Source organism: Harmonia axyridis, chromosome 5 (genome assembly GCF_914767665.1).
Source record: "Harmonia axyridis chromosome 5, icHarAxyr1.1, whole genome shotgun sequence".
Lineage (NCBI taxonomy): Eukaryota > Metazoa > Arthropoda > Insecta > Coleoptera > Coccinellidae > Harmonia > Harmonia axyridis.
The window spans coordinates 27,073,150-27,088,388 of record NC_059505.1 but is presented as its reverse complement, the minus strand read 5'-3'; the positions used below and the strand labels follow the sequence as shown (position 1 = coordinate 27,088,388).

Here is a 15,239-nt window from a genome sequence, read left to right as displayed (position 1 = left end):
TGGAGATACCCCATTTATTGGGTCTTACTACCTTCGTAGCCGAAATACAGAGTGTTTTATGAATTTTGCCCTTTTCTTTCTGAGGCCATATCAAACGAACCACCTGGTATATTTTCTTCATATTTGGCAAATATGTTCCTAATTGAGAGCTCAAACGTATCATGCAATAACCGCCTTGAAAATCCAGGTCCGGGTAAACAAAAAATTATGAATCGTTAGGTTGATATCGTATATTTTGAAACAATCATGAACAAAAAAATATAATAACAAAATAATTAATTAATCTGAATTATTCTAAACAACAATGTTCTTCTGTCAAAGTGATGGTTGTCAACGTACATGATAGAATACGAAATTTTATGATTATTCGCAGTAGTGAAAAGCTCTGCTGAAAGAAACAATAGACTTCACACACAAAAGAGGACTATGATATCAATAACTAACTCATAGATTAATCAGTAAAAGTTACTTTAAACCACTTCCGGCAAACCAAATTCTTAAAAAATTCAGAGAGAGAGAGAAACGACGAGATACTGAGAGAGTAACTCGAAATTAAAAACTGAAATGGTATAAAGCTTTAAAGAGAAAACAATGTAAAAATGAATTACAAACTAATCTTGAAATAATTATGGATTCAATAGTTTTGATAATTTATTGTTAAAAGTCACTTCAAACCACTTTCCTGTATCCAAGTTCTTAAAAACTTCCCTTTTACGTTGGAAATTTGTGCAGTGAAACTGTCTGCGCGAAAATTTGAAGTACACGTCTCAGTTTAGTTTTTAGTGGTGTTTCCGAATATTAAAACAGATTTTCAAATTCCGATGTACAGGGTGTTGTTTCGAGGATTCAAACGATTCTTAATTTATTGTAAACCCGGACCTGGATTTTCAAGGCGGTTTTTGCATGATACGTTTGGGCTCTCAATTAGGAACATATTTGACAAATATGAAGAAAATATACCGGGTGGTTCGTTTGATATAGCTTCAGAAAGAATCGGGCAAAATTCATAAAACACTCTCGGCTACGAAGACAGTAAGACCCAATAAATGGAGTATCTCCAGAACCGCCTTGGTGCCACCTATGCACCTGTGGAGTATTTTCGTTTCCCAATGAAACACCCTGTATAAACAATATTAGTTAACGAAATAGGAATAAATTTACCTACAAGATTAGTTCGCTTATCCAACTAACACACCGTATATATAAAAATGAAATATGATTATTACGAGAATGACTATTTATTCAGTGCTATACGTACTCTTCATCATTTATCGATACATAAACAGTCAACCAACATTGAAAAAATAAAATATTTTGTTGGCTATTTGTATAACGACCGAATTGCATTCGATTTCGGACCGAGGTTGGAGGATAAATGAAAAAATCCTTAACAGGAAAGAGCTGATTTCAAAGTCATATTTTTCGAACGCAGATAGCCAACCCGATAAAGCAAATATTTGCTTTGGAACATGTTTACAGACCGAAGTCAGTTATGTATGCTATTTTAAATGGTTTGAATATTCACATGATTTTTTCATGATGAATAGTTTAATTTCAAATGGACACAGGCAAAAATACGTGATTTTTTATGCGGGGGTCAATCGATGAAATCGCCACATTGCTATTTGATTGGAAAAGGTCATATTGAATAAACTATTACATACCAGTGGTGACTCGCGGATGCAGGGTTGATACTGGCGAATCAAGAAAATTTTATATAGAAAAACTTGTAATTTTTATCTCTGGGGGATCGATTTCAGTCTCTAATGTTCAAGTTTTATTAGGCAGACGTCACAGGATTAGTCGTGAGCGACGAAAAAGTAAGAAAGTAATGACGCAAATGTATCTATTATTTTTTGCGTAGCCAGTACAAAATTTTACATGAACCTTAAAACCTTGATATTGTATTTAGATACTTGCAAAATTTCAACTAGGTCGAATATGTTGTAATGTTATTATTGTGTGATATTATTCAATATTCTGTTTAATTCTCTATGGTTCTGATAATCTTATCAATACGAAATTTTGGACGAAGCTTGAAATGATAATTAAATATTGATACAAAAAATCTCAACTCGATTAAACCGATTTGTAATGGTGGAACTATTGGGTACTTCTCTTACAATTTTTTTCTTGAATTTTCAGTGATGACGCAGTCAATATGAAATTTTGAATAAAGTTTGGTATTTTACACAAAATCTCAATTCTACGTGATTTTGGACGAAGCTTGAAATGATTATTCAATACTATGGTTCTGTAATTCAATCTACGTCGATTTGTGGTCACGGAAATATTGAGTAAATTTTTTTATATTCTTCTTGAATTTTCTATAGTTCTGGTTTTGCGATCCAATGAAATTTTGCACGATGCTTCAAACATATCTTCATTCGAAAGCAGTTCTAGAGACATGAAGGATGATAGCTTCAATCGATATTATTTCCAAATTTCTGAGGTTTTACCGTTAATTGATAACATTAGTATCGTTAGATAAGATTTTTTATATATTTTCTCACAAGATGAACAGACAAAAAAAAAATAAACAATTAAAATGAATCGAAAGATAATCCAATAAAAAAAATACAGGGTGTTATTACATTGGAGGTCCAAATGAACATGAGAAATTCCTTGGTTACTTCTAAGAATGAAAAGACCTAAAGGCTCAAAAACGCTTTGTTTTCAGATGCAGGGTGTTTTTTGTAGTTCGACTTTTTTGTGATGATTCTACGATTTCATCAAATCATTATGAATTATTGCTACATACCGGGAAAAAAAAGCATCAAAACTAATAGTTTTTTTAATATTTTTTTTAACTGCCAGTAGAAGAACGAAGCGAGCAGTGTTCCAAAAAAATATCTCTTGTAGACTTGCAATCGAAATTGGCATATCACGTGATGTAAACTTCAAATTGGAATAACTATGCCAAATTTCAGTTGAATTAAGTATATATGCTATGAGAAAAAAATCGAAAAAAAAATCTTTACAACAGCCTGTATTTCAAGAGCAAAGCATTTACAATATGTTTATAGGATATTTCTTCCCCCAAAATAATTCCGGGAGTCTCTCTTTTTCGTTTGTACCTCAAATTTAGGAGCACTCTGTATAAAAGGAAGCACAATAAAGCTGCCTGATGACCTGGAAACCTGCAAATATAATCGGCCGACACCTGATAATTGAAACGCCACTGTTATGCGCTTAAAGAGCGGAAAAGGTTAGCCGAGTTAGGATAACGAATTTTCCTATCCATACTCGTACGGTGGAATTAACCTCTTGAGTTGATCAACTTGCAAAATATACGAACATGAAACTCGGCAGTTCTAGGGACATGAAGGATGACTACAAAGCGAGAGCTTCAATCGATAGTATCGGATTTCCAAACTTCTCAACCTTAATTGTTGCCTACGGCATACACCCAGCATAAAGTTGCGTTCGGTTGTTGGAGGCAGAAGGAACGGCTCAAGACTAATGTGAAGATAAGGATTGAGACGGCGTTCGGTCCTTCTATTGATAGCGCGCCAGTGCTATACGCGCCCTATCCGCTAACACTTGCTGTGAAATTCGCTAAGAGCTTGATATGATTAATAATTAAAGCGGAAATTATAATCGGAGGTGAACTTCTAACAGCGGAGCTTCGCAAAGTTTGGCGGAAGAACAAGGCGGCTTGAGGTTTCCTTCGATTCTCGAGACGGATTAGGGCGTTTCACTACAGCGATGTATCCCAAGGAAAATTGGGGCTTCAATGGGAATTCGACGAGTCTTATAACATTTGATCGTCGGGATATGTTCTGATCCCACTAATTTAGCGACTATAATATGCTTTGTTATTTTAGATAATGAACTTTTGGCCCCGTTACCGAAAACCAGCACCCTTCAAATTGGTACCATTTACAGCATTTACCTAATGAATTCCTCTTCAGAAAATGATTTATGGATTCGATTCTGGTGCAATTAGGTTGATTTGAAGTCCATAACAATTTTTAGTTGTAGTTAATTTTAATGAGAAGTACGGAGATGAAAATCCTAAGGACAATAAAGGAAATAACACTGCGGGACCAAATAAGAAGCAGTGTTATACGGGAAGAACTGGGAGTGCAGGATATTGTTCGGTTTGTACGGTCAAGACGCAGGAACTGGAGAGGTCATGTGGCAAGAATGGGCAACGATCGATGGCAAAGTGGGCAAAGAACGAAAAGCCAAACTCAAAGCGCCCTCCTGGCCTACCACCAAAGAGATGGTATGAGAGTTGGACGTCCACATCGCAGGAGGCTGGATGAACAGAAGATGACAAGACATGGTCTTAAGAATAAGGAAGAAGAAGAAGAAGTTAATTTTCAGTTTAGTTTAGTCTGTTACCAATTTTTCGATATAGTCATCACTGCTGAATATGAAATGAATTGTGGCAAAGTAGATTAAACAGGACAACAAAATAAAAAAATAACAAGTTCTGTATTTCCAATAATTTGAAATTTTGGAGTGTTGGTTCTAAAAACGCCACCAAATTTGTTCCATCAAGTGTTTAAGGTTTAATTGGTATACAATCAAATACCAAGAACATTAATGGGCAATTTGTATTAATTTGAAAATAAATCATAGCTTTTGCAAATTGGCAAATTGACACTCCGATGTAACAGCGGCAACGTTTAACATTCTAACCTGTTAGATATAGTATTGCGAATTGAAATCTACCTCAATACTCAAAGGATTTAGTAAGCCATCGTAATTATTAGGTGTACAACTTTGTTTCCGCCGTTTTGCAATAGATGGCTGTAATGGTAAGTGGTAGTCGAAATAAATAAATCGTATAATAATGATAAGCTAAGGTATTTGAAAACATAACGCCATCGAAATATTAGTCGATTTGTGTCTGCATCATGAAGTTATTCTCAATTAAACATGTCAGCTTAAGAACCACATTCTCGTCATTTGCGGGAGGTCTTCATTTTCCTCTTTGATATGAAGAAATCTGCGGCTAAGGCCCATCGAATGCTCTAAAATAAATATGACGCTGCTATTAGTGCAAGAACGTGAGGAGAGTGGTTTCATCGCTTTTTGAGAGTGGAGATTTTGACGTCGAAGACCAGCATGGCGGAGGGAGAGTGAAGGTTTTCGAAGATGCAGAATTGGAGGCATTACTTGATCAAGACTCGTGTCAAACGCAACAAGACTTGGCAGCATCATTGAAAGTGACGCAAAAACCATTTCAAAATGCCTGAAAGTCATGGGAATTATTCAGTAACAAGGAAATTGGGAGCCGTACGAATTGACGCCGAAAGATGTTGAAAGACGTTTGTTTGCATGTGAACAGCTGCTTGCAAGGCAAAGACGGAAGGGATTTCTGCATCGCACTGTGACTGGAGACGAAAAATGGGTTCATTACGATAATCCCAAGAGCAGAAAATCATGGAGATATCCCGGCCACGCTTCCACGTCGACGGACAAACCGAATATTCACGGTTCCAAGGTTATGCTCAGTATTTGGTGGGACCAGCTCGGCGTAATGTATTATAAGTTGTTAAAACCAACTGAAACAATCACAAGCGATTGTTATCGAACGCAATTAATGCGTTTGAACCAAGCTTTACAAACAGTCGCAATACAACGAAAGACGTGATAAAGTGATTTTACAGCATGACAATGCTCGAGCCCATGTTGCGAAAGTGGTCAAGACATACTTGGAAACGTTGAAATGGGAAATCCTACCCCGCCCGCTTCATTCTTCAGACTTTGCTCCCGGACTATCACTTGTACAATGGCACATGGCCAAGCTGACCAGCACTTCCGGTCTTATGAAGAAGTAAAAAATTAGATCGATTCGTGGATCGCTTCAAAAGATGACGAGTTTTTTCAACGCGGGATTCGTATACTGCTTGAAAGATGGGAAAAATCAGTGGCCAGCAATGGACAATAATTTGAGTCATAAATGTATAACCAATTTTTTACAATAAAGCCTTGAATTTCGGAAAAATAAAAGGCGGAAGCAAAGTTGTAAGCCTATATCCTATTGTTTACGTTGAAATGTATGATGCCCCGTTAACTTTTCCTCTGCTAATACTGAGATTTATCGACACATATGCTTCTTTGTTTGAAATTAACAATTTGTTTGGTCTTTCTCAAAAGAATATATAATATATATTGCAATGAGATTCTAAGGAAGGAACATACCCAACATGATTCGGACATAAAACAGAAATTATTTTGAAAAGTCGTATACCTACAAATCCAAATAAATAGACACAAGAAATGCAACGCAAAATAAAAGATAAATACTACAATAGGGATGTTGCATATATTTTTAAATTGCTTTCAAATTGTAGATAAGTCCTATATAAACTCGAAAAAAATATAAATAATATAAATAAAAATACGTAAATAAAAAAGTTTTCAAAATTCCCGCTGAAACGCTATTCTGTCACGGTATTATGGTGACGTCACTGCATAATAGAATCACCACCATAGACAAACTAACTGGTTTATGGTCACCACGTGCTGACTGTCTGTCAAACTGAACTGATATCAGCTGATATTGATAGTCAAGTCGGTTTCATTATAACATCTGACATTCTAAGCCATAGATAAACTAGTTCTAGATAAGATCAGTTTGTCTATGTTCTAAACGTTTCAGTGCTATGACGTCAAATTGCCCTGATTGGCGTTCGCAGTCTCGTGCTAGTCGATAAGAATTAACACAATTTATATCAATTTCATTAAATTGAATTAGAGAAATGAGATAATGAAAATGCTATTTTAGTATTTTGGAAACGGCCTTTAATGCGGAAAACCTAAATTCATTTTTGATTTTATTATATGACGCAGCATCCGTATTTATGTAGCAAAAACCGAACTAAGTTTTTCGGATATATTTCTCCTTCCGTCAGAATTGTGACAAAGACAATCAAGCATTATTACATCCGCTCCATAAAATAATTTCACTCCACCCTAATTTCCCGGAATTCCCGTATAAATTAGAGCATTGTGTCTCAGGAGAAAAGAAACAGTCGATCGACTCCCCGGCTATAACAACCGCATTACTTCGTCTTCCAAGAAACAAGCCGCGATTGCCTGACAAACTGACGTTGGAACTTTGTAGATTTGTAGCTATTTTCTTCCCGGAATCGGATTTACGGCATTCCCATTTCCCATGAATATCTAACTACCATTATCCGAGTAATTTGCGGAGCATTGTGTCCCGGAAAATTTACCGCTTTTTCATTGGACCCCACATTTGTTCCTTTGAGAGATTGACTCGTTTCAACATAATGCATCGTGGCTGCGAAGTAAGCCGTTCCAAATATTTGAATAGTTGCGTTGATTCGGCCAATCTCGCCGAGTTTCCTCTAACAATGGCATGTTTATACGCTGGGTGAAATGAAATATGCAGGAGTTACGTCTGGTTTTTTTTTTGCGCTCTAGCATTGCGTCACATTTTACAATCTTGTGCGAGAAATGGTTTTAAGAGGGAATACAACCACGTGGCTGCTCAGTTCAACACGAAATAAGAGATCTTCTTACAAGTCACCGATTTTTATGGGGTTTTCACATAATTTCCTTGAACAATAATCTATATCGTAAAAAGTAAATATTTTCAATTTTCGAATGAAGAAAAAAATTTTAGTGACTTTTTGTTTTTCGCGAAAGAATATATGATATGTACAATGTACCGGGTTTTTCACCATAATTTGACCCTCCCTTTTACTTTGTTAATGAAAGAGGTACAAAAAAATGTTTTCTACAAAAGTTTCACGAAATCGACTGGTGTTCTTTAAAATGATTTCACGCAACGAAATATATACAGAGTGGGCCACATATTGATTGCAACTTCATTTTTTCAAATGGAACTCCCTGTATATTTTTCTATATGTGACTAGTTCTTTTTCCCCTGATTTCGAATATATAACATATGTTTGCCCTATTTCTCTCATTCTGAGTACCACAGAGTTTCAAATTTTAAGAACCACCTGGCATGCTCAGTAATCAGTTTTCAAGTGGTAGGCTGCGATAACTCAAAATGCCCTTTTTTGAGTTATCATGTTGGCAACGATATGACATATAGTCAAATTGCCAATGAGATAATTCAAAAAAGGGCATTTTGTGTTATCGCAGCCTACCACTTGAAAAGTGAGCATGCCAGGTGGTTCTTAAAATGTCCTTTTTTCAGTTATCCCGTTGGCAATTTGACTATATGTCATATCGTTGCCAACAAGATAACTCAAAAAAGGGAATTTCAACTTATCGCAGCCTACCACTTGGAAACTGATTACTGAGCATGCCAGGTGGTTCTTAAAATTTGAAACTCTGTGGTGCTCAGAATAAGAGAGATAGGCCAAACATATGTTATATATTCGAAATCAGGAGAAAAATGGCTAGTCAAATATAGAAAAATATACAGGGTGTTCCGTTTGAAAAAAAAGATGAGGTAAATGTCCAACTTCGTACACCGTACAAAATTTGGTTTTCGCAGGAGCGCCAAAAGGGAAATGAATAGGTATCAAAGTTTGACTGATACGCGGAAAACCACGTGGTGGTAATCCCTCTCAAACGTTAAAAATCTATTCGCTGATGACGAACCCGTCCTCAAATTCGATTCTCCTTTCTGGATCTTCAGATCTTGAATGCTACGGTTAAGCTCGTTAATTGGCAAAATCCGACCAGGGGTTCCGTGAATAAAGCCGTTCGAAATTTTTGTTGTTGTTAATTTCGAAACTGTAGGTTGGACCGAGATCAAATTTTACATTTGGATGTATAATGACAATTTAAAGGCTCATGCTCGTTTCACATGAACAGAACCATAAAAAATTCAAGAAGAATATGGAACAGAAGAAACATACAAAAAGCAAAATTGTGGGCAAAATCCATTTGTTTTATGTAAAATTTCAAAAACCAATTCCATAATTACAGAAATTTTGAGTGTCTTGATATAATAATCATTTGAAGTTTCCTGCAAAATTTGATGCTAATAGCATTATAGCAACCATTGAAAATAATCAGAATATTGAAAAAATTACCCAATAATTCCGTTACATCAGATTACCCATCAGATTAAGCAATGAAATATAAAATAAAAATTTTGAGTTTTCTGTGAAATTTCGTGCTGACAATGTTAGAATTATAATGAAAAAAAAAAATAGAAAACCATTGAAAAGAGCTCGTACATTTATACTCCAATAAGTACGAGTATGTACCGTTTTGTGTGGTGATATAAAACAATAATTACAATCTTTGTTTTTGTATTTACTGCTCCAACAAGGCCATTGAAAATAAAATGAAAGCATATAAAATAAACTTATATTTCAAAGAAAACATATTCGACAGTGTTGAAATTTTGCATTGAGATGTAATAATAATAATAAGTTTTCCTAGAAATTTCATATGGATCGGGTTACCAGAACCATAGAAAATTCCAAAGTTTTCATAGCACCAGATTCTAATAGATAGAAAGTTTATAGAATATGTGAAATAATCACTCAAATGAATAATAAATATATTATTATGTACCTAGATCTTTCATTTGATATTATTCTTATGAGTTTCCTTTCTTTAACTTTTTTTTCAACACTTTTTCATGTATCAAAACCCAAAAGTCATTCTCAAACACCACATTTCGAAGTCTTTTCAGTGTTTCTTTTTACTATCTTCTTTTGTCCCACTCCTAATTTGATGGCGTTCTTTCTATTTCAATATTTAAATTGTTGTTTCGAAGATATTATTTTTGAGAGCTATTTTACTTGTAGAATAATAACTCTTATTTCATAAACATTTGCAGAATGTTTCATCCTTTTCTCCTCATCAATCGAGAGTCACCGAATGAAGCAATGGTACTCGTATAAGCAAAACAATTTTGAAGTTTATAATGAATAGTGGAGATTTATACAGGATACCTTGGCTACGAAGACCGTAGTTCCAAATATTTGAATAGTTGCGTTGATTCCGCCAATCTTGTGGAGTTTCGAATAACAATGGATGTTTATACGCTGAGAGAAATGAAATATGCAGGAGTTCCGCAGGATACGAATTGTAGAAACGCCGTGCGGAAAAAAAAGGCAATGAATGGAAGAGGTCGTATTTTTTTGATGAAGATGGTATTCACTCGACACTAGTGTATGTAGATATATTATACTCTGCATCATGTGATGAACCTCGTACCTGTGTTGACGTGAGAGTTCAGTACAAAACATGGCTCAACTCTTTGTATACAAACTTCACCGCAGGATTATTTATGGAATTTGTAAGGAAAAATGTGCAAATTATACTGACAGGGTGATCGAATTTGGCCGAAAATACAGAAGTATTAATTGGTACGTCATTCATTTATACAAATTTATTGTATCGTCTTTAAAGAAGATATGATTTTTGGCAAGGCCTTCTCAGTCAATTTTGAATTCTCTAAGAGAATTAGAATTAGGTTCATCCCGGGAACACTGATGAAATCATCCGTATAGCACACAGTATTCCCTGTCCCTGACTTTGCCGTAGAACGGTTGGGTTTATGTCATGAGAACAAGGACGAGAAAAGCGGACCGTTCTTTCGTGAGATGCGGAGCTCACGACGCCATCTCTCGGGCAAAGAGCAAAGAGCACTTGCAAACGCATTGTCAAATACATTTCACAACACGCGAATTCTACTGTATATCGTCTCGAAATAGTAATTTGAATTATGGAAAAGCAAACAAATCAAACTGAGTCATACCATCAGAGTTTAATCAGGTTTTTTGAGTTTTTGACCAGAGATAATTCGGTGTCCTCATTTAAAATGTTATCAAAATGTATGAGTTTTCTTTTCAAAAATCTGATGTTTTCCAAAGGATCATGAACAATTTTCAACGATCCGTGTGAAATTATTTTTCTTTTGCAATGCGAAATTCGAGACAAATTCTCAGACAAATTTTTATCAATTGCGAAAATCTAAAACAACGTACTAAAAAAAATGAAGCAAAATCATTTATACATGAACGGCGAATGAGTATAAGAAACAGTTGTGATTTTTCAGTTGAAGTCTCCTCATTTTCTCGTAAATTCTACTTTAAAAACCGCCTAAAAAAAGCGAAATGAATATCAAATTGAGCTTGCCAAAGATGACAAAGTCCATATTGAACGATCGCGAAACAAGTCCAGCAGAACAAATAAAAATGATAACGATTTACTAATTGAATAATCTTCCGGAATTAGAGGTTAACTGAAGCGAGTAGAAACAACAGTTGGGCGAGTGGATCCTGGATAATTGCCGCTTTATCTGATTTCGGGACTTCTTCACGCCTACACGGATTCCGTTCTGCTTCCTTCTCCCTTAACAAATTCGAACAGGGTAAAGAGCCGAATACAAGATTGAAAAACGGCCCCTAACTAGGATGCGCCACGATCGTGGACAGGACGCGAATTTAGAAAGAAGTCCCGTACTTCGAACTGGAGCAAAAGATACAGTGTTTTTTTATTCAGCATCTAATAACAAAAATAAGAAACAGAAAACACGTAACAAATATCACGTAACAGCTAAATCAATCAGCACAAAAGTAACAAACATACAAGTACGGAGATAACAGAAGGTTGGCCTGCCCGGTGACATAAAGAAACCTCTGTTAAAATAGTAGTTATATGAATTTTCATGGGGATATTATTATGTTGAAGATTTTCATTATTTCAAAATTGATTTTGGACAATTTTATTACAGCTATATTACGGGTATTGCTGAAGCTATACCCGTAGACCTCATTCATGAATATCCCATTAATTCCCACAAAAGTCAACTTGGCTCGAATAACATGATTTAGTTCTTCCAATCTTACTTGAAGGACTCTTTAAAAACGCTTGTCCAGTTTTCAATTCTTGTCATACCGCAACCATGGGCTCCCTCTTTACAAACTCTGGAGTTGAAAATAATGTTTATGCGATGGTCATGAATTCTGATGTCGATTCTTTCAGGTAATTAGCGATGTAAATTGCTTTTTTTAATGTGTTAAATTATTCTATGATGACATGATCGTTGTATAAAATTATAAGCGCACGAAAGTGTTTAAGATGATGTTGGAAATGTTCTGTTTGAAGTTAAGGTAAACTAATAATAACATTGATGAAATCGCTCAGAAAATGTTTCTTCAGAACATATCATTACCGGTTTTTAAATTAATTGGAGGAATAGATTTGATCGCAAAATATTCATCTTCAGTTTTTTAACACGCCATAAAATTTTACCAAACATCATCGTCGAAATCATATAAAATCTTTGTCATTTTCAAATTGCCAAGCGGCAGCAGATGCACTATTTCCGGTAATGAAAGTGACCAAACTGACGTATACTATTTCATATAACGATCAACTAGCATACTGGGATCTATTCAAAAGAACTGGTACGACAATAAACTCTTGAATATTAGGAATATTATAGCCTAATCAAGTGGATTGGAATGTACTTTATCATAATAGAAAGAAAAAAACAGTTACATAACGAACTGAAACCGAGTGAAAAAATGCTCATTTTGTTAATACACCTACGGACAGCACTGGTCTATGCGAATCATTAGAAAGATTATAAAGAAGTAACAGCTGCAGACAATGAAAGTAACTAAATCGGTATGCGATGTTACGTGGACTATATTAGCCAATAGAAACAACCAAATTTACACATTCTGGTTCTAGTGACTTTGGATATACTTTACTCATTCATGCACATGTGTTATTTTTATTTGCTTCTGGGTCTGCAAAAATGATAACATTTTAGCTATTTGTTACGTGTTTATTGTTACTTGTAACGTGCTATTTGCTGTGCGGTGCTGTATAAATGCACAGTAGGTTTCTTCATTACTATTTTCGTCATCTCTGGGCAACTTCCACATAACAAAATTTCTTATTTCTTTGGTCAACAGATATTTCTTCGTCTTATTTATGATTCTCATCTCATCCAATTAATATTACTTCTAGTAGACAGCACTCTATCGAATTGAGGTTACAAATAAAACAATTACTCGTCACAAAGTAAACATTTCAGATTTTGATAATCTGATGAGAACGGCGGACATCATAATTCATTAACGCAATGTTAGAAAATCCAATAATTCGGAGACGCCTAGGTGAATTTCGTAATACGCTTGCGACAGGTCTCTCAGCGAAATACAGAAGTTTGGTGTTGTCGATCCCCTTGTAAGTTGTATTGGACTTCTGGACCTTGTGTGAGTACATATTATGAATGAAGATAACTAGAGCGTGAACGAGTGTGGTCACAGAGTGTCCACAGTGATGAGACCATTAAGGGAGGGTTTTTAGATGGGATTACACAGGACCATCAGCCAGGACATAATCGGGAAATGTGAAAGCCTAAGACGTTAAGAAGAGTACTACTTTGTATTTAACTACTCTGTATTTGCTGGAGTAAAAACCAGTTCGGGAACTTCTGCATCTACGTTAGCGCCTGCTTTATGATGGAACGAATGTTAGGAAGGAAGTTTAATAGTTTTGCCGGAAATCTTAAGAAGTGTATCCGGCCGTTCGAACAGAATTTCAGAGAAGGAAGAAGGCATGATTACTGTTGAAATGTACATTAATTATTTTCAATCTGTAGATTTAGATCAATCTGTAAACCAGGTTTAGAATAATTTTTTTGAGTGATTCTTGTATGTATGTCTTCTAATCTATTCATAAAAAAAATTGAGATTTGTGTTGAATGATCTTACTGGTTTGAAACAAATTTGAAATAAATTTTTCATATATTATGTCAATTTTGTGAATCAACAAAATATTGTACCTGCTCCTTTAATGCTTAAACCGAAGAGAATCAGTGCCAAAACTAATTTATTATACATAATCGAAAAAAATCGGCAAATATTTTTCTCCACTCACCTTAAGACCTATATGTAAAGGGAATTCCGTGTGACCGTTGTGTAGGGTTTGTATTACTGGAACAATGGGCAATGAACAGGACATCATCTTAGTAACCTGAAATAAAAAAAAATGTTATTGATCATCATGATTTATACAAAGAGTCCACATAACTGTAGGTATATAGGTATATCCGGAAGTGAATTGACGCAAGAACGAGCACCTAGAAAAGCCCATTACATCACGTCAGTGCTTTCGTAAGTTTTTTTAGATATTTTGCATAAGTTGTCTATGGTTTGGACAACGCCATCCACACAAAATTTTGAGAGGAGATTTCAATTCAACTTAGCCTGATTTGTTGTCACTCGAACATTTCGTTTTTTCCCCATAATCTTCTTAAATTTTTATGGTTCTGACGCTGCTATCAACACAAAATTTTGCATGAAGCTTGAATTTCTTGTTTTATATATTCACGCTAGATGTCGCCATGGTAATATTAGGTATTTCTTTTCCAATATTCTTTTTGAATTTTTCCCTGGTTCTGGTGACGTAATCAACATGCAATTTTGCATAATAATAATAATAATAATAGTGCCTTCATTGTAGGAGAAACAAAACTAATACATGATATAGGGGCGGAGTCTAGTTTAAGCTACTCCACTCAACCCCAAAATTAAAAAACAAAAAATCCAGAAAAATACTAACTAAACTGAGAAAATAGATAAAAAACAATAATCCTGAAATTATTCAAAAACTGAACTGAAATTTTTTGAAACAAGATAGACGAAAAGCTGCAACTCGAGTCAAGAGCTGATTATAGTCGATTTATTCCAATGTGATTTTGCCAGCGTTTCCAACTTTCCAGGGCCATTGTACAACAAAACCAGTCCCCCCCCCTCCCACTTTAAGAGGACCAACCAACTGGGTCTTACGGGTCACTTTCGCTCTTACCTCCCTCCAGGGTAAAACAACGGAATCACACCGGAAGCGGAAAATCAACAATTCCAAGTGCTGACTCCAGCCATCGATGATTTATATCCAGGGTCGCCGCACGCGCCATCTGCTGACTGATCCTAATTACTCCGGGCCCACGCCGACATCATGATTTGACAAATATAAATCAGGGTTTAAATTTCGATAATTCCCGGTTTGGTGCCTCTGATCGATTCGCAGGGGCAGACTGGAATAATCAAGTATCCGTAGACATCCAACAATGGGAAATACGTCAGCGGGTATCGGAACGCAATCGCTAATTAGGAACGAGCAACAATCGACCGAGTCGCGTACAGTATCGGATCATAATCCGAGTACAATTGAGGAATAGCTAATGATCGAGGTGAAAGAACGGAATCTAATTAATCTTTACCGCGTAATCCCCACATGGGAACGAATCAGATTGGTTGGAGGTCGTTGATTAGCGCTAGTTTAGCTTCCTATTC

The 15,239-nt window shown here is 35.5% G+C and overlaps 1 protein-coding gene across 6 annotated transcripts in view; it reads right to left on the bottom strand.

Annotated features, from left to right (window-relative positions):
• The window catches only part of LOC123681141 (polypyrimidine tract-binding protein 1), a 592,501-nt gene that overhangs the window by 279,825 nt on the left and 297,437 nt on the right, over nt 1-15,239 (bottom strand). For all 6 annotated transcript variants that reach the window (XM_045619365.1, XM_045619369.1, XM_045619367.1 and 3 more), the window contains one exon: nt 13,822-13,917. In XM_045619365.1, coding sequence (XP_045475321.1) covers nt 13,822-13,917 — 96 coding nt within the window. The remainder of the gene's footprint in view (nt 1-13,821; nt 13,918-15,239) is intronic.